Here is a 20,596-nt window from a genome sequence, read left to right on the forward strand (position 1 = left end):
ATTTAATTGTCTTATATTGCTTTATCAAGGAAACCAGGGGGAATTACTGATTAGGCCTATTCGCAATCTAATCTCATGTTACACGTCCGTTGGAAAGCGCAGTAATTGCTAGCTATTTGCTTCTCGAGGTGAAGACTTGAATTTTGTTTAAAAAATATGATCAATGACATGACTGTATAAGGCGACTGACGTTGAATGGCAGTGTGGACGCCCAATGACAGATCAGACTTTCGGGTTTGTGGCCAACCAGAATGTGGGAACTCCCTTGGGCTGAGTCCTGTGGGTGGGAGTAAACTTGTATAAACGACGTTCCCCGCTTGGACTTCAGTTCGGTCTAAGTCGGGTGGAGCCTATGAGGGCTTGAAGAGAAGAAAGGATTTACTCAACAGCTAAGCAGTTTATAGAATCACCGCTACGACAACGTGGTTATTAATTTAGACTGTAAAATGACGACGACCACCACTTACCAGGGGATGGACCCAAGTGCGAAAAATAGTTCCAGGTAAATAGACGACAGTTAAACGTAGGCGGACAAACAAAAGAAAATGGAACCCACTTAGCTAGCCAGATAATAGGGGGCGCATAATTGAGTTGGGTGTCTAGCTCGCTTCCCATATTTAAAGTGAATCCGTTTGGTGTGTACATTTTTTAGGTAGCTAGCTTGATAACCTCGTACATAGCTGCCAAACTTTCTTTTTTTATTATTGCAAACTAGCTATCTTGTTATCTTTTCCGCTCACAAATGGTGTGTAGGTACCGGAAATGTGCATTACTGTGGCACTATAGTTAACGAACAAAATGTTTATACATGGTTATCTTGTAGTTTTCGCTAAACGTCATTAATGTTGCCTATTGGCTGCTAAGTGGGTTAATGTTAGCTGCCATAAGTTTGGATATCACTGGCTAGCTTGCTGATATCACTAAGTTAAGCGCTTGCAATCAAAGCGGAGGCAGAGATTGAGTTATCTTTAATTCCTGTGAGTTTGCCCGTGTTAACTGTTAACTCGCTAGTTAACGTTGGCTTTCATAGAATTGTATGATTGTGCTTTGCTTCTAGTTGGATAACGTTTGCTTTGTTGATTTCCATTTTGTGAAAAGACAGGCTTTGTTTCGATTTGTAACGGTAACCCGTTTTACGCTTATGTAACCAGATGGATAGATGGGGAACTTAAAAAAAAAAATTAGCCACGTCACAAAATTGTCATTTAAAAAACCTATTGCAAGAACTAACAGACTGCCATTGTAGCTGAAGATAGTGATGCAGTACAACATGCTGCATGCTATTGACTGGGTGAATACTGGTGCTGAATGCAGCCACTGTTGAAAGGAAACCCTCGTTTGAAATGCAGCAGTTGGCTATTTACGCTAGCAGACGCTAGTCTTCTCACGTTAGTTGACAGCTTGTGGGATCTGTTGGCTGGATAATTAGCTGAAAGGCTTTGTAAATTGTGTTCTTCTGTGAAATGAAGCGCCAGTGCAGTTGTGTAGTCCGTTCAGCTAACGGTAGCGATTTTCCAGACCTTTTCTTTTCGTAGCCAGCAAGCTAGCTAGGTAATGCGGTTTTTTTCTTGGGGTGGGGGCTGTTGCCTGAAAAATCCAGCAAGGGTTTGGCTTGCTAGCTCCTGATCTTTACTGATCGACTGTACAGTCCTGTATATTAGCTTGCTAATGACTTAATCGCTCAGGTCCCTCGAACCATCCATTTTCAAATACAAAGAATCTGAAACGGACAGTTGATTAACTAGGAACATCATCTCTTGGTTCTAAACTTCTTTATTATCAAGCCGGTAGATTTCGTAAATCTAGCTTTTCTACATTCTGAAGTCGTGACACAATATAGTAAATATTTGCCGTTTCATTGTAGGGTGGGGTCTTCTAAAAAAGAGCCTTTCTCCCCACCGCCTGCGTGGAATTGCATGAGCTCATCTGCTCAGAAGGTTAAGTCTGGTTTAAGCATTACGATTAACCTTCCACGACAGACACCGCGTGCACACTACGGCCGTTTAAAATTATAGCTATCTGTTATTTCATGTTCGGTTTTAAGACTTTCTGTCTGGTCTTGTGGACGGGAGAAACTTGATTTATTTTATTTCATTAATTTTTTTTGTCTGACTGGAACAGCTGCTTGGTGTCAGCTGGTAGATGCCAGCATTTCCATAAAGCTCAAAGGGGGAGGAGGGGCGGGAGGGGTCGTGGAATGGTTATGCGATTAGGCTACATCCATTTTATAAGCTCTATCAAGAGTCGTCAATGGGGACGGGAGAGAAAAACAGTGTATAGTTCTGTAAGCAGTTAGTATAGTGCAGTGTGTTATTTGGAAGGCTCTGGTTTGGGAAAAAATACACTATCTAGGAATTTGCTGACGCGTGTGTCATTTATTCTCACAAAGTCCAGAAATCTATTTTAATGGACTGTGTGGCGTAGCTGTGCGCGCAAAAATATTTAATATCAGCATTCTGAAAGCAACTTATGGGAGATGGATTATATCAGTCTTTACTGAGCCACCGAAGATCTTTCCGATCAGAGATGAAGGCCGACCGTGTGTGCAGGAAGGCGGTGCTGCAGTGCACGCGCACGTGCTTTTTGTCTGTATTGATGACATGGGGGGGGGGGCACTCGACCGGCCGCCTGCGCGTTTAAGGCCACTCGGCTGAGCGCGTGTGTCTTTTGTCCTAGGGTGGGGCTTCTCCGCGCGGCTCTAATGTGCGAGTTGTCAGCCTGATGCTCCCCTGCCAGCCACTGACTGTCGGTATTCACAGGGTACTGCGGCCCCCCGGCGGAGCCTCGAACATATCCTTCGGCACAGACGAGGAGAAGCCACCGGCTCGTAAGAACAGAACCGCCTCCAACATCTTTGCGGAGCCAGATGACCCCCACGCTCATCGACGGAACAACCCACCCGGTAGCTACTCCGACCTCTGAAGTCCCGTTTATTATGGCCGGATCAGGCTTGGTCAGTTGTGTTAGACTGAAAAAACAGTTGAAGGTTCTGTACAGTCCGAATTCTACCCAATTTTTTCAGTGAGGCAGCAGATTCTGTGCTGTTAGATGGATAAAGAAGTTCTTTACTACACAGGAACAACCACCCCAGGCGTGTTCTTACGCACGCTGGTTGGAAGAAAAATAAGTTTTTCAGGTTTCAGTTTTGCAATTTTGAGGTTTCCTTGGTTCAGTGTTGCTGTGGTAACGTTGGAGGTTGTAAAGGCTGCGTAATTATAAGCTAATAGTAATGTTTTATCGAGGAAAAACATTAATTGTAAAGATCAATTAAAAAAAATCTTTTATAGCACAGCATCTTGAGCAGAATGGTATTTCAATTTTTTTTTTTTTAAAATAAAATCAATTGAAAGCATTGTGTTTTAACAGTGTTTGACAGGTGAACTGCACTCGTTTTAATTTGTCAAATGTGGATATAGGGTCCCTTAATTATTTGCTAAATCTGAACCGCCCCTTGCAGGTGCTCAGGTCTGAAAGACCAGCTTAGCTGCTACTGAAGGCCATAGAGTACTGGTGCCTTTTTGGCCTAATGGGTGTGGCTCAATCCCACAATGCATTCGGCCACCTGATGTACTGCAGTGATTTGCAGGGACGTTCCAGCGTCGTGGAGTCCATCGTTTAAGACACTTAAGGATTTATTTGAAAGGTGCTGCTGTCAAATAAGACTTTATTTTGCATCTGGAACTTCAGGTGGGATGCTGTAAGCGTTTCCTGGACGTCACTGGACTGGACGTTATTGGACGGTCAACAAGTGTCAGATTGAAGGCCGGCGGACCGAGCGGACGCTGGGCTGTAGGCCCGAGCGTTGTCTGCGTTTGTATACGGGCAGAGTGTAGACGGCTGTATCTCGGGTCCTACTCCTGCTAATGTGTCCGCACCCAGTCGTCCCCCAGTGTACGCGGGCTTCCTCCGAGCCCAGCTTGCGGTCCCTGGAGTGCGGTTAGTCGTCAGACCCCTGGTCTGGACCGGCCCGTTTCCCAGCGCGGTGCCTCCCCTCCGGCGCTGCTGCAGAAAGGGATGCGGATGCCGGTAGGAGCGAGGCGGTCGAGGGCTCTGATGGATGAGGTCTACCAGCAGCAGCGCGTTTTATACCTCCTCCTCACACGGTGGAGTCATTGGGAAAACGGTGTTTGTGTTTCCTGTGAATTTGATTGGTGGAATGGTGGAAACGCTGCCATTCCGTTGGGGGTCGCCAGGGGCTGCTGAAATTCCGCACCTCCCTGTGGAAGAGCAGAATTGGGGCAGTAATGGATATCCTAACAGGCACAGATCCTACGGTTTTTACACGCACTGCTGTAAGCGCTGCTTTAGCTGATCTATTGGCCTACATGTGGTTTTAGGATTTGAGATGCGCATGATGTACCCTAGGGCTGTTTACTTTAGTCCTGGGGGCTACACCCTGGCTTATGTTCCAGTCAGCCCGAAACGATCAATAATCCAATCAAATCCATTCATCAATTATTAACGGATTTGCTTGGATTATTGATCATTTCATGTATTGATTGACTTAGTTCAGCATTCAGCTGTTGGCCCAATCTGTCATATATGGAAGGCAATTAACTGCTGATCCTTGGAACATGTATCTTTTATTAACGCAGACAACAAACATCCAAGTAAACCCATTTCTACCTGAATTTTATTAGTCTTTTAACTGTTCACACGTCAGGTGAAAACCAGTCTCTGGTCATGGCTGAAGAACAGGCTGGTGCCTTTGTTGGCTAAATGCCCTTCTGGTCCAGCATCTCTTTAAGAAAAGACTCCCAGCGGGATATTTTCCAGCAATGTCAGATCTAGGTCAGGTTTCCGTCCGCAGCTCGTCAGACCTCACCCATTATCCCTTTGAAGAGTAGGCATTCTGGAATGTTTTTTTCTTCTTCTTCCTCAAAATAATAAGTCAGTGTTCTAGAACTCCACTGCTTTCAGTCACCATCAGTGATTGTGACATCAGCAGTAGAATGTTCAGCTAAGAACGTTTTAATTCTAGTCACATACTTAAAGGGCTGAGACCTCATTTGGAGCTGATGGTGCATACGCTGCAGTTCCCATACGCCAGTTCGGTCCACTCTGCTTCTGTTTCGGGTCCCCCGCCCCCGCGCCCCCGCATGGGGAGCATGTGTGCGATTGTAGCGCTGGAGCGCACCAAGCACCAACCTGGCCTTCCTTTTTCCGCTGGAGCGACACAGCGCTCTCTCAGCAGCCTGGCAAGAGCCTTAATCAGGAACAGACAGGAAGTGTTTGACTCTGTGTGGGTTTTTTTTAATGGGGTGGAGGGGGAGGGGAGATGAGCAGTCGTCTCTTGTGCGCCAGAGCTCTCTCAAGGCCTCGCGTTTGAATCTGTCTGGGTTCCATTAGCCCAGCTGTGCTTCAGCTTGACTGCGTCTGCAGTGCAAGCCGCTGCTGGGGAGGCGAGCCTGCGCCCGCACCTGTGCGGTCCAGGTGTGCGTCTCCAGGTGCTGCTGCACATGAGTCAGCGGCATCGTGAAGACGCTTTCCTCCAGGATTTAAATTATGTTCATTATTCTGGATGCTTCCTGTTCCTGAGGTTTGGTAATGCTGATAGTTTATCCGTAAAAAGACCAGCCAGGGCCCTGTTTCACAGAGCAGGATTACTGCGTTAGCTGGATAACTGCACAGAGTAAAACCCTGTTTCACAGAGCAGGATTACTGAGTTAGCTGGATAACTGCACTGAGTAAAACCCTGTATCACAGAGCAGGATTACTGAGTTAGCTGGATAACTGCACAGAGTAAAACCCTGTTTCACAGAGCAGGATTACTGAGTTAGCTGGATAACTGCACTGAGTAAAACCCTGTATCACAGAGCAGGATTACTGAGTTAGCTGGATAACTGCACTGAGTAAAACCCTGTATCACAGAGCAGGATTACTGAGTTAGCTGGATAACTGCACTGAGTAAAACCCTGTTTCACAGTGCAGGATTACTGCGTTAGCTGGATAACTGCGCAGAGTAAAACCCTGTATCACAGAGCAGGATTACTGCGTTAGCTGGATAACTGCACTGTGTTGTAACTCAGAACAGCTCTTTTTGCTCCAGTCCACGTTCCAGATCTGGGACAGTTCCGGGTTTTGCTCGGTGCGGTTACCCAGCCAGCTCGGTAACCCTGCTCGGTGATGCAGGCCTCAGGTTAAGTGGGGCCGTTGTCGCTGGTTTGTGTAGTAGCAGTTTGACACTGTTTAGACGGCGGGCGAGTGCTCGTAAAGCTGCAGTCCCTCTCTGGGCTGGAGGCTGCAGACAGCCAGCGCAGACTGCTGTCAGCACAGAGACGGGAGGGAACTTTAGTCAGTTTTTTTTTTTTTTTCTTCTTTTCTGTTTAACGACCGTTTCTGAGTGAGGAGCAGTAAATTCTCATTGGTCATTGAAGCTGCGCGGTCATGCTCTGATTGGTGGCTGCTCCGGGGGGAGGGGGAGGGGGGGGGGTTGTTTGAAATACGAGGTGCGCTGGCTTTTCCACATCAGGCCTTATTAGGAGGGGAGACCCTGAAAGAACTCTGCTTCGGGGTGACGCCAGACATCCTGCGAGGAGATGCCCTGGCTTCGCTCTCGCCTCCCCCAGTCGGCCGTTCGAGGACGCGTTCTCCATTTTTAAAACTGCCTTCCTTAAATGCATATCGATCGTGTGTTTCAGAAATCGCCACACGGCCATAATTGAAGAGTCCTCTGTAACAACTGCGTGGAATGAGGAAATGAAATCTGAAATCGGAGACCGTTTGCATGATGTCAGATCTTTATTCTGATTGGTTATCGCACCCATAATGTTCCCCGTCCTTCTGGCCGCCCCACCGGCTTGCCACGCATCACCATCTATCCCAGCATGCATTGCCGACGCGAAAAAAAATCAGCTCCTATTGAAATGAATGGAGGTGATTACAAAGTCGTTGGAGGGGGCGTGGCTTAAGTTAGGATTCAGTCAAGCGGCAGGGCCGGGGGCCACAGGAGGGGCCCCTGAGGAGCCGTGCCGCTATGCGGGGCCTTCAAGGGCCCCGGTCACCCGGGCGACCGTGAGAGCGGAACGCGCGGGAGAACCGGCCGGAGCGGACGGAGGCGGGCGGCCCCGACGTTTCGGGACGTTACCGTAGCGCGGCGGCTTGCGCTCGCGTGCGCACGTGGAGCCCCGTCCAGCTGGGCCGCGGCCAGACCGCGCACTGAAGGCCCCTTTCACAGAGTCCCACCGACGCTCCTCCAGCGGGGCATTGTTCGCGCACAATGGCGGCTCTCAGGACGGCAGTCCATCGGACTCCATTAGCCGCCGTTTTGTGGCGGATAATTTCCTCCGGAGGTGGTGGTCGCCGCCACCGCGCTGCTCCCAGTGGAAGATGAGGACCGATACGACGCGCCCACGGGCCGCCGCGGTGGCTCGGGCTGTTAAATCTGCGCTCGAACGGGAGCCCCGGGCCAACTCCATAGATAAGGGGGCGGGTTTGTGAGTTTTGGCTTCTTCGCCTGATCTTTTTCCCTCTGGATGGAATCCACACTCCCGGTTCTGGTGCCAGACATTAGCACAACACTGTAAAGCCTGGTTTAAGCCGGGAGTGTGGGTGGATGGGGGGGTAGCTTGGTGGATTGGTTCTTGCGAAAGCAGCTTTTTATTTTATTTCCCCCCCCCTGCACAGTCTGACCTGCTGAAGGCCATGAAACTGCAGGCTGGGAACGTCTGCCGGGCGTGGCGGTGCCTTTTCGTCATGAGAAGATCATTAGTAGCATTTCCCCCCCCCCGTTTCTACACAAAGGGTCTCAGTCGGCCACGATCGGGGGGCACCGGCAGAAGCAGGAAGTGTGCATTTCAGTGGTAATTACGAGATGCGAGCGAACCGCAAAGCGTTCTGGGAGCCGGTGGCTCTTAAAAGCCGATCGAGACTAATCGACGGGGCTTGTGGGTTACGTGCTCAAGTGGGAGCACAAACCAGATGGCCGGCCTCGCATTTAGAATGATGAAGTTTAATTATTCAATCGATGGTGAATATTTCCCATTTAAGCGCACTTCCTGCATGACGGCTCTACCCTCCCTCGCCCCCCCCCCCCCTCCCCTCGCGGGTGCTTCTGTCAGATGGGGCGGAGCAGACTGAGCCCTGCACTGTGAGGATAAGAGCAGGAGTTCTTTCCCGTTGCCGTAGGCCTCGCGCACACCGGTCTGTTCTGGTTTTGGATTCGGAAACGTTTCGGTTAAGTTTCCGCTACCTTGACCCGCTCGTGCTCATTACTCAAATGCATTCTGTGGTTTTTAGAATCCCCGAATGCGCTCCACGCAGAATGTTTCCTCTGGCAGATGTGATCTCTTGTGTTCCTCAGTTAACAAAATTTTCTTCTGTCAAATTAACTGTGAAGATGTTTGAAATTTTTGCAGAACTTGCAAGAATTTAGAGTACCACCAATGGAAAATGATTCTACAGGTAGGTTTTCTCAAATTATCCCTGTACACGTTCAGGGTTCAGCGGTTCCAGCATTTCTGATCCTTGCTTTGAGAATTTTTAAATGTTTTCGGTATGGGACAGTTTTAAGGAGCTGAAACGCTTTTCGAAATCTGTTTTAGCGTTAGTGTGCGTGAGGCCTTGGAGTGTTGAATTCGTTATTCTCACTCAGACTTTGGGAGCAGTTGAGGGCTAAAGGCTGGGCCCGCTGGTTGGATCTTTATGTTCTGGTTTGCTGGGCGCTTGTGAATATTCCCAGGGCTGTGGTTCGAAGGAGCAGCCGTGGCCCGTGTAGCTTCAGCACGAACCGCCCGGACCAGCCGGAACCTTCTGGAATAAGGACGCCGGAGGACCGGGTGCAGCGCGGGAGCTAGCGTGTCTGGGTCGCGCGTAGAGCATCTTGGGTAACGGCGCCTCTTGTCTTGCAGGCGGGAAGCCCACGGGGGTGCTGTGTGGAGAGCCGTCCGCCCCCCTGAGACGATGCCACCACGCTGCCAACCAGAACAACTCTGTGCCTGAGGAGGCCTCCGCTGGGGTAGGGACAGCGCTCGTCCATCTGGTGCACATATGATGTCTTGGGCCAGGAGAGATGCACACTCACTTACATTCTCCAGAAAAATGCATCCAGGTTTTTTTTTTTTTTTTTGTTTTTTTGTTTTTTCAACCAATAGGTCTATTACTTGGGGATAGAGCCAGCTGTGGTAGGGAAGCTAGTTAGTTTTAATATTCCGTAATGTGTAGTTTGAAATGGCAGTTACTTGGTGATGTTCTAATGTAGCTAGTTTGTGGTTGTATTGCTTTCTCCAGCTAGCAAGCTAATCTAATCTTGACTGTAAGAAAACAAAAGCTTGTGCTATGGTGCATATTACCGTATGACAATATGAAAAAAAACTGTACAGTAGATAGTTGTATAAATGGCTCATTGTTTGGCTCGCTGAAGTAAATCAAGTGTTTTGCTTCATTCCAAGACACGTAGACTGATTGCTAAAAGCACTTTCTACTTAAAACAAAAGGGCTGTTTGGGGCTGTTTCCATGCAGTCAGTGTCCCTGTCCAAACACTTACGGGCTGCAGGGTATATATAGTTATGCCACTGGTTTAGAGTGCTCCGTGGTCAAAACATGGGCCCTGTTTCACAGAGCAGGATTACTGAGTTAGCTGGATAACTGCGCTGAGTAAAACCCTGTATCGCAGAGCAGGATTACTGAGTTAGCTGGATAACTGCGCTGAGTAAAACCCTGTATCACAGAGCAGGATTACTGAGTTGGCTGGATAACTGCGCTGAGTAAAACCCTGTATCACAGAGCAGGATTACAGAGTTAGCTGGATAACTGCGCAGAGTAAAACCCTGTATCACAGAGCAGGATTACGGAGTTAGCTGGATTTTACTGAGCGCAGTTATCCCGCTAACTCAGTAATCCTGCTGCGTGACACAGGGTTTTACTCAGCGCAGTTATCCAGCTGACCCGGTAATCCTGCTTCAGGATGCTTCCCCTGTCAGTTGTCACACTTTCCATCCTGTAATTTCCCCCATTGTGTTTTGTAGGACGGAGAGGCGGAGCCGTCCAGCGCTGGTAAGTGCCTATCTTTCTCTGCGGAATCACCATACACCATCTTTAAAAAAACGCTGAATAAAGGACAGGAAGTGGTCATGGGGCGCTGCAGGGTGATTAATGACCCCGTAACCGTGCCGGTTAGGCAGTGCTGCCCGGCTCCGGCCGCAGGAAGAACCATGCGAGGGTGTGAGGGCACGAGGGTGCGGAGGGCGAGGGTGTGAGGGCGCGAAGGTGTGGAGGGCGTGGACGGCGTGGAGGGTGCGGTTTGCTTTTAGCGTGCTAAGGAATCGGAAGAGGAATATCTGGAGGTCAGGGGAGGGTGAAGGCCAGGATTTAGAGGTCGTTTCCAGCATCTGTACAGCTTCCATTAAGGGACATTTGTCAATGGCAGTCAATAATGACTTCAGGAACTACTTGGACATTATTTAGCAAGTGTATTCCCAATTAATTATAAATACTAATTAGATGTGGATGTTAAAAGACCACTAGCTGGTCTCTCATCAAAGCAGGAGTGGTGCAGTACTGAAAATATCAACCTTTTTTTAAGCAACTTAATATTTGTGGAAAAAAAAAATATGCCAAGCATACTTTTATTATATTATATATATGTATTTAAGTATAAGTATTCCTCAGCATTCTGTTTCCTTTCATGGGAAGTAAGCCTTTTTTCTGCAACTCGAGGGGAAATTGCACAGAGGGTCAGGAAATTCTCAGGTCATTGTGGTCCGTTCAGGAAGAACAGTCTAATTTCTTCCATTCACTGAGACTGCATCCGCATCGAAAAGCAGCTCCCTAGATCCTCCGCACAGTCTGTGACTGAAGGACTCTCTCACCATGTGATGCACAGCAGTACGGACGGCCCGGAATGCATTGCAGGTTATTTTCATGCTTAATTATACTATTTAAGGACAGCTGACAGTTGCCTCCCTCCTGAAGTATTGTTGGCTTTATTTAGACGGGGGAGGGGGAGCAGAGAGGGTTACAGATAGAGGTGGGATCACAGCACATAAAGGGCTATGGTGGGGAATCAAACCACCAGCCGATGGGAAATTTTATATATTGGGTGAGCCGCCCAGCAGACCGTCACAGGGTCTCCTGTTGTCGTGTTGTACAGTTAAACTCCCCTGGAATGAATGTTCTCGAGCGCTTCAGACATGAAGACTGACGGTGGCACTTTGTCATTTCTGACATGCAGGCATTGTTCTCCGCATGCGACGGCACGGCCAGTTCATGTCTTGCTTTGTGGAATTAAATTTAGGCTGCCTTATCTTTCAGCAGCCATGTGCCAACAGGCAGAAGGGGTGTGGCCAGCGTCACAGTGCATTCTGGGGATTGTAATCGGACAGGAAGGAAGTCGGATTGAGCAATAAAATAAACGCTTGGTTTAACAATTTAAACAATTGAAAAAACAAAAAAACCACTCTTTAAAGAGGTGAGCAGGCATTGGCTCCCCCTGTTGCAGCGTTAATTCTGGTACTGCAGCCGGCAGCCATGGAGGCTGATGCGTAATTTCCTGTAGCGTTGTCCAGGAAATCTGAGGGGTATCCATGTGCACCAGCAACCCCCCCCCCCCCAGTCCATTGTGCACCAGTATGAGCTGCACATGAATCATCCTCCCCCGACTCATCTGTGTGAGCCACGATTGGTGCGCTGCGGAGTGTGGCAGACGCAGCGCTGCGTATCGGGTGTCCTGGGTGGTCAGCATGTGATCATCGCTTCCCAGAATTGAACAAACAGGTTGAATCAACAAGCACAAAATTTCTTAAACGGGACTATCAATCTGGGCACAAAACTGAATAGGTCTGACTCGGCATCTGCGGACTCCCCCTGCTGACCGTTATCGGCACTGCCGTTCCTCCCGGTTGTCCAGCTCCCGATTCTGACTCACTTATTTCCGGGACCTCGCCGAAATGAATAGTTCTAAAGCACAGACGAACTACGGAGGATAATGGATTGATTTAAAAAAAATTAAAATAGCAAATAAAAAAATAAAAACCATACTAACGTCAAGTGAAATATCCCTCAACATTGAAGGGAGTGGTGTTCCCACGACGACCTGGATCATCTTGACCACCATGCGTGGTGCTCAGCGGTCCAATACAGGTGTTTAAGGGGCGGAGCTCTGTGGTGCGTGCGTGCGTGCGTGCGTGTCTCTGTCTCTGTCTCTGTCTCTGTGTCGGGTAGTGGTAACTCCTGTGTTTGCACGCTGTGTGTGATTGCTTTGCTTAGCATGCGAAGAGGAGGTGCCGGAGGAGGTCCCGGAACAGAAGGAGGAGGTGCCACAGCCCTCGGCCCCCACAGTACCCGCCGGGGCCCCCGCGGGCCGGAGGAACCCCCCCGGGGGCAAGTCCAGCCTGATCCTGGGTTGAAGTAGCCTCTTTCTCCGCGAACTCTTTCATCATTATTTTTGAAAAAAAAAAAAAAAGAACCCCCCATCCCCCTCTTTTTTTCTCTCTTTTACTTTGCAGCTTTTTTTTTTTTTTTTTACACACACCCCCTTCCCCCCAATCCCCCCTCAAAAAACAATATGGCGACAGAAGCACTTTATGTATCTGCTACATTTCAGCTCCTCCTGTAGAGAATCGGCCTACTGACTAAGGCATGAGACACAGCTCCACTTTCACCCCCCCCGCCCCCCATGTAAAAACGGTAAAAAAAAAATAAAAAAAAGATTTGATGCGTGAATTTCTAAGTACAATAAAGATTGATATGAACTTGTTGCTTGAGTGTTTTTTTTTAATAACTTTTTTGGTCACAGCAAAGTTAGTTTCTGAAGTCTGCCATTAATAATCTGGTAAATGGTGGTAGTGGGGGTGTACAGGAAATGTGTCATTTAGAAAAAATGGCCCTTAAAGCAAATTTTGTCTTGTATACTTGACACAGCTGGGATGAAATAATCTAAATTAACTATTTTAAGTTATTTCTAATCATGGTTTCAGGTATTTTATGAAACTACAGTAGTTGTAGAAGCTAAATATCGTAATCTCAAAATTCACCTATCCAGCAAAAATCACCCATTTGTCCTGTGGTGCCTCCCCTCGATGCGTTTGCGATTAGCTGTAATTAGCTTTTTGGTCTAAATCGATAGTGAAATCATGTATGATCATAAATTAAATTTCTCTGACCGAAGATGTTTTGTTCCTTGCTCATTTGCTATTCGTACCAGTTCAACATGTCCACACGGAGGCGCTGTTACACCATTAATAAGACCGTTATTCTACCAGAGCTCAGTACAGTTGGCAAACTGGGATAAAACGATTCCTGCCTTTTAAGGGGACATTTTAAAATCTCTCGAGCATTTTAGTAGACTCGTTGGCTTTTCTCGCGTGTTTCCGCACCAAAAATCATATAGCTAACACAAATTAAGCAGTTTGGTCAGTTTAAATATGCCTTTTAAAGGAAATCATTGGCAAACAAAACATTTTGAATGAACCAGCGCCATCATCATGCATAATGCCATGGACGAAAAAGATTACGGCCAAATTGCCTTTAATACCGATTGCAATCAGCTCCGTCAACTCGCTGTCTTTTGTTCGGCGCAACTGCACACGAGTTGCTGTTTGCAGCCTCTGTAGGATATTACCCAAACGAACCTACTGTTTCAATCGATCCATGAAGTCTTGAATAGAGCCGCTCTGGGCTCTGGTGAACTTATCCGGCTTTACTATTAGTTGGTGACTGCACAGTGCACGCAGTCATGTGCCTGTGCCGCAGCTTGTAAATTGCTTTATCTTTAGTTAGGTAGGCTGTTTAACTCTTTGAAGCTGGTAACGGGACTGTCAAACGGAATGGGAGAAACTACCACATGGTATCGCTGATTTGAACCAACCATTGTGCTTTGTTGTGGAGCGCCACACTTATGATTTGGTCGAACAAGTCGCTGATTGACATTAACTCAGTAGCCACACCTCTTATTGGAGTTCAGGAAACTTCACCTACTTCTCGTCTATAACCCGTGCACCTAATTTGCATGTGAATTAGCCCCAAACGAATATTGCTTGTTAACAATGAAATTCGTTGAACTCGGAAGGAATTCTGCACACACAGCATTTAATGTGGAAATCTAGAGCTGATTATATGTTCTCTTTCCAAAGGTAAGGTAGGGTAATACGCATTTTGTTAATCAGACATTTGCGACTATGGCGTGGCACATTCAATCGTTAATGTAAAACGTGAATTTAAAAAGCCAGATTAAAAATGAATTCCTAAAAAAGCTATTCGTATCAAATCATTCAAATCGAAATCATGTTCTTTCAAAAATATAGTCTATCGCTGTTTCCCTGAACAAGCTCATACTATTTCGCTGTACGTATAGATGCTTCTGGCTTTGATAAGATTTAAAAACAAGAGCTTCATTTAGCCTAGACGTCGACCAACTCAAAACATTATCTTTTCCTTGTGCTGTTTGACTGCAAACCATGCAGTACGTCGATATTACCGGTTTTTGTTGCAGCCAATGTAAGCCACGTACCCTGCCGTGGAGTGAAATATAATATTTGTGCAGACCTAAACTTTATAGAAAATTTACCGTCAATTTCTGGTCATCACCGACAGGGCATATTCGCGAAAGCACTGCCTGCCTGTCTGTCAGATTAAGCGTGGTCACATGCCATAACGCGCACCAATCACTTGCCAGCGGTTAACCCTTTAAACTGTAAGCGCACAATTATGTAATTAGAGTGTTCTTAACGGAACGTTCTGATGCTGATTTAACAATGACTTCGGGTAACTGAAAGCAGTGGAGTTGTAACACACTGATTTAGAATTTTGAAAAAGCATTCCCAAAAAACCCCCCCCGAAAAAAACCTATTCTTCAGAGGGTTGATAACCAAACTCGTTTGTCTCTACTGGAACCAGTTATGATGTTATTGTGCTGTTAAACCAAACTAATAATTAGGCCTACTCTATGTTGTTTGCAACAACAACAAAAAAGTTGCTGGCAGAAACTGGCTCTAATAGCATGTTTCCTGGATGTATGTGGACCCAATCTTGCAATGTCTCACTTGATTTTTGCCTCCCATATGCATATTTTTGTGGCGCTCAAAGCAGAAATTTTTGAAAATTTGTTTTGTTGTGGCATATGTCGTTCAGCTGTGAACTGGTCTTTGCGAAGATGTCTGTCTTCTGTAAGTGTGAAGCACGCATCATTAATGCGTCAAAGTCTGAGCGACCATTTATTATTAGATATTTAATATCACATTTGGATATTAATCAGGTGTTTGTGTGTGTGTGTGTGATTTTTTTCCCCAGGAATTCCTTAAGTTCTTTTAGACCTGTTTATATTTCAGATACCTACCGTAGCCTGTAGGCTACGTGATAAGTCTATGCCATATGTGACTATATCTATGTATTTCATATATAAAAGCGCTCATTCAAACTAATAACCGGGCCTTGCAGTTGAATTAAAATCAAATTTTCTGTGTTGATTTTTTTACTCTAACTCTTTGATATTCATATCGTCTGATTTATGAAACTCAAAATAAATGAAGCTATGTTGATTAATTGAAGTGAAGTGCCTGACAGCACACTGTAGGTCCACCCATCGTAGGACTGAGGCATCACTCTTATCTGAAACGAGAACCACATTTCTTCAGGTGCACTATGGGAAGGGTCCCGTCCGGTTCGCTTCCCACCTTCCTTTCTGTTTCAGGGCATGGCTGCTCCCGTCTTCCTGCTTGTTTTTGTGTGCTCTGCTGACCTCGTGTGGAGAGTGTCTTCTGCCGGCAAGTGACCTCTACTTCTAATACTGATAGAATACAGTGGCCTCTAAAAGTGAAACCAGCCTTCTAATTGTGGCATGACTTTATTAGGACTTTATTAGGTGTGTCTAAAGTGTCTGAGGCTCAGCAACCATAAGTCCTAGAGCAACCAAATTTGGTAGGTGGGTTCCTATGGCCCCCCACTACTTAGGCACTACAAATCACCTATGTCGGCCAGATGGTGGCGCTATAACAAAGGGTCATGCATAAAAGGCCATAACTCCCACACCATAAGTTCAAAGATCAACACAAAACTTCATCAACCGATGCATCTGAATGTGCTATTGGGACCACCTATGTCCGCCATATTGTTTGCCCGCCATTTTGACTTTTTAGTTGCGGCATGGACGCTTTCTCCGCTAAAATGTCTCTGCTAAAAAACACACGCGCCGGGCCATCTAAGTGTTACGACATAGTAAAGGCCTTGACGGCAAGCGGCCAGGACACATCCATGGCGACGCAACTAAGTCATCCAACACCGTCTCTTAGAACAAAATTGGCCATAAGTCATTAAATGAATTAATTTAATTTAGTTTCAATGGTAAATGGATTCATTAGTGTAACAGCTAGTTATAACCAAACAGGTTTCTAGCACCTTTTAGGTTTCCCCACTTGACTGTAACATAAAGAAAATATTATCCATAAATAGATTAAAAGATCTATACCTCTGTGTAGCTTCAATGAATCAGGTAGTTTGCCTTGGCCCTAAAATTTTTGTGCATCATTATGTTTAGTTTTCTCAAGCAAAATGGTCATTAAGGGTAATTTTCTTCAGCACAAATCTTAAGTATAAAAAGTAAATTAAAAAAAAAATTATATTGGTCCAGTAGGTAATGCTAACTTTTTTTCCCTGAAATATTTGCATGTTTAAAAAAATATATATATTATTATTATTATTTGAGGACAGGTTCTTACCATGTTTAATTTCCACAGACACTGTAAAATTGGACTGCCCAGCTGTGAGCTATGGGACCTACGGCCGGGACTCACGGATCCAGTGCTGGATGAAGGGCAGCCCTGGTCTGAACGTGTTTTGGATGATGTGGAAGAGGGTCCCCTCTGAGGCTCCCCTTCCTGCCCCTTCCCTCTTCAGCGTAGGAAGGGGGAGTGGGAAGCGTTTCGAATCGGGCTGGGACAGGAGCAGCATGGAGGTGTGGCTGCTGGTGAAAAGCATTCAGGTGGCCGACGGAGGTCGCTACGCGTGTTTGGTGTTGACCAACCGCGGTTACGCTGAGCGTAGTGTCAGCCTGAAGGTCATTGGTGAGTTTTCCACTCCGGAGTGGACTGGCTCTTACACACTGGGGTGAATTAGCTCTTACACCCTGGGGCAGACTAGCTCTTACACACTGGGGTGGACTAGCTCTTACGCACTGGGACAGACTAGCTCTTACACCCTGGGGCAGACTAGCTCTTACACACTGGGGTGGACTAGCTCTTACACCCTGGGACAGACTAGCTCTTACACAGTGGGGTGTACTAGCTCTTACACACTGGGGTGGACTAGCTCTTACACAGTGGGGTGGACTAGCTCTTACACACTGGGGTGGACTAGCTCTTACACATTGGGGTGGACTAGCTCTTACTCATTGGGACAGACTAGCTCTTACACAGTGGGGTGTACTAGCTCTTACACACTGGGGTGGACTAGCTCTTACACACTGGGGTGGACTGGCTCTTACACACTGGAGCAGACTAGCTCTTACACACTGGGGCAGACTAGCTCTTACACACTGGGGCGGACTAGCATTTACACACTGGGACAGACTAGCTCTTACACACTGGGGTGGACTAGCTCTTACACACTGGGGTGGACTAGCTCTTACACAGTGGGGTGGACTAGCTCTTACTGTGCCGGTACAGCTGTGAAAATGCAGCTGCTGTGTCTGTGGGATGCTGAAAGTTGAGCGGTTTAGGGAGCTAAGGTCACGCCGTTCGGTCTGCGCTCACGAGCCGGCCGCTTGCCTCCCAGCCCGGCACTCGGAGCCCAGCGTGTGGTCGGTCCCCGAGAGGAACATTGAGGAGGACGCGGAGGTGACCATCTTCTGCAGGGCGCTGGGAGGGTTCCCCCGCGGGGCCCTCCGCTGGTTCGACCAGTACGCCACCAACTGGACGCGCAGCGCCAGGACGGACGCGCGGGAGCGGGAGGACGGGCGCTTCGACCTGACGAGCGAGTTTCGCGTGCGGAGGGTCTCCTCCGCCTCACCTGGCTACAGGTGCTGTGTGATCAGCGGCGACGGAGACAAAGAGGGCGAGGCTGAGATTCATCTCGCGTTTCGTGAACCCGGTAACTTACATTAAAAATAATAATACAATAAATAAATAATAATAGAGTTGTTGTTTTTTTTTTGCCTCTTGTGCTTGTTATTTGGGGGTTCAGGCCCTGGTTTTTCTTCTTATATTACTCTGTCTGTAAAGCGTCTCTGTGACCGGTTTTGTGTTTAAAAGCGCTCACGTAACAAATGAAACTGATTTGATTTTGCTTTGTAGCTCGTAGGCGTTCAGAGCGATTTGTCCTGTGGCTTTGTCGTCCGCTACTGCAGAAAAGCGGGTCCAGCGGTGGAGCAACAACTCGATCGTGGCGGTCATCGTGGTGGCGGGCTCCCTGATCACGGGACTGCTGCTCCTGGCGCTGCTGCAGAGACGGCGACCGCGGCGTGAGCACCGGATGCTTACGCGTTCTGTTGGCACGCGCGGCTTCAGCAGCTCCTGTTCGTGATGCGGTTCGCGAGGAGAGAGCGCAGTTGCTACATCGCAACTTTCGCACATTCGTTTGTATCTCCCAAATAAGCGCATGGACACGGAAGTCAAACCTATTTAGCAATGTCTGAATTGTTAAAGGAGAACTGATGCTAAAATAATTTTTATTAGGTGAAGGGGTGAAGAAAAAGCAAGTTACAGTTACCTCATGCTTATGTGTCAATGTCAGTGTGCAGAGGTTTCTGTTGGGATTTCAGGAGAGTGCTAAATGGAGATTGGGTTGAAATGTTTGAATATGCTTCATGCTGTGCCAACATATTTGTCAGCTTGACGCCTTGGAAAAATGGTTGATCTGTATGGTGTAGTGTGCATTCGTTTTTACTGTACGATGGCTTATCACACTGAGGATTGAGCACTGGAGAATATGACTTTTACTGCATATCGATGATACAGTCATACCTGTCTCTGCACCCTTCTCTAAACCACTGAAAATAAAACAGGATTTACGGGATTCTGTTGCTCTGGGCAAGATGAAAAAGGTATACAAATTAGGAGTTTTTTCATTGTTTTTTAGAACAGCATGGTAGACAGGAAATGGGCCCTTCGGTCATGATTATGGGGATCCCTTCAGAAGCCGAGTTAATTTGTGTTATAGTAGGTTCTGTTTACATCTGATAAAATTTTTGGAATGTGTCTTTCTTATTTTCAAAATTCTAAGTCAGTGTTCAGGAACATTGGTTTCAATTACCAGTAGTGATTGTTACATCAGCACTAGAATGTTCAGTTAAGACCATTCTAGCCATATGCTGTATCTGGGATCTCGCACTAAAGGGTTAAAAGAGAGTTCTACAGGCTTCCAGACAGTAGTGCTCTGTTTGCCCTCAGGCATATGACAGTGTCCCCGTCCTGTCTGGGGGGGGCGGGGGGGGGCGGAAGACTTTGTGCATAGCTTTGGTTTGCGGTTGTATCCTGTCTTCGCAGGATAGCGTACACAAAGCTGCATTTGTTTACCTATGTTGTCCACGGAAGTTTTACATTTACATCCTTCTGACATCTTCCTCTTTTCCTCTGTTCTCCCTCTTTTAGATGAGGTATATATGGAAGAAGAGGACATCCAAAATAAGGAAGGTACACTCATTAAATGTGATCATCAATGTCTAATTTATTTAGTCATACAAAATGGCCGTTTCACACACCCACTCTCCTCATTTCATTGTGTCAGAAACAGGCTTGCTGTCTGCACACAGCTGAGACCACAGGGAATCACCTCTTGGGAAAGCAATGACTTGCGTGCTGTAAGCAAACTGTTTTGCATTTCAGAAGGTCCTGAAACAGAAGAAGAGGAGAAGACCACTTGTTAGACCATTAATCAAGACCACAACGACCGTGCGGCGTCTTCAGTTCTCAGTCTGTCCAATTACAAAAGCCAGCATGGTCATGCGACGACTTTGGTAATCCGTCTGACCAATGATGATTGGCAGCTGCCAACATGATGACTTCAGGACCTGCATCGTCTTGTGAATGGATGTCTGGACACTCTGAAAAACAGTGAAAACCAGAAGTAGACCGGTGTTACCGCCTGGAGCGTGATCCGTTCAATCCTCCGGCTATCGAGCGCTGAAATGGAACATCAGCCCTCCCGTCTTTAATTGCTTAGTTGCACAATTTAATAAAACTTTATATCAATCTGAAACTCAACCTGTGCTTTTCAGTTGTAGAAAAATAATATATGCTCTCCTAACTAAATATGCTACTTCTGACATTAACTTAAAAAAAAATGTGCTTGTAAAGACTTAATTAATTAATGAATTACTACTGTGGCTAATATGAAGACTAGCACTTCAGATTGTGTCAATTGACAATCCTTATGGTGAAATTGTGAGACTTCTTTTTTACCATCCATTAATATCTATAAAAAAACATTACTGGATCAATCACAAGGCAAAATTAATATGGGTAATCATATGTCCTAGTATTTTGCTAGGCAGTGGAAGTTCAATATCTATCAAAATATTTTCTCAGAAAAGATAGCTCTAGTCTGCCTTGCATTTATTTCTTCCATCAGGGGGCAGTGTAAAGTGTAAATTATTATTGAATAATAATTTTGTCAGAAAGACTGTGTTTCTGCCAGTTTAAGTGGGCCATGCTTGGTCACGCTGGGTCT

General features: G+C 46.6%; 2 protein-coding genes across 2 annotated transcripts; both read left to right on the forward strand.

The window, feature by feature from the left end:
- Window positions 1-313: 313 nt before the first annotated feature.
- Window positions 314-12,690, forward strand: LOC135243264 (jupiter microtubule associated homolog 1-like). Its single transcript, XM_064314955.1, has 5 exons — window positions 314-502; window positions 2,760-2,902; window positions 8,850-8,956; window positions 9,967-9,994; window positions 12,206-12,690. The coding sequence occupies exons 1-5, from the start codon at window positions 447-449 to the stop codon at window positions 12,343-12,345; spliced, it is 474 nt and encodes a 157-aa protein (XP_064171025.1). The 5' UTR covers window positions 314-446; the 3' UTR covers window positions 12,346-12,690.
- Window positions 12,691-13,765: 1,075 nt separating this feature from the next.
- On the forward strand, window positions 13,766-20,130 carry LOC135243263 (uncharacterized). The gene is made up of 7 exons (XM_064314954.1): window positions 13,766-13,784; window positions 15,627-15,699; window positions 16,669-16,995; window positions 17,705-18,019; window positions 18,276-18,389; window positions 19,519-19,560; window positions 19,753-20,130. Exons 1-7 carry the CDS (start codon window positions 13,782-13,784, stop codon window positions 19,791-19,793), a joined length of 915 nt encoding a protein of 304 aa, XP_064171024.1. The 5' UTR covers window positions 13,766-13,781; the 3' UTR covers window positions 19,794-20,130.
- The last annotated feature ends 466 nt before the right edge of the window (window positions 20,131-20,596 follow it).

Source organism: Anguilla rostrata, chromosome 17 (genome assembly GCF_018555375.3).
Source record: "Anguilla rostrata isolate EN2019 chromosome 17, ASM1855537v3, whole genome shotgun sequence".
NCBI classification, from domain to species: domain Eukaryota; kingdom Metazoa; phylum Chordata; class Actinopteri; order Anguilliformes; family Anguillidae; genus Anguilla; species Anguilla rostrata.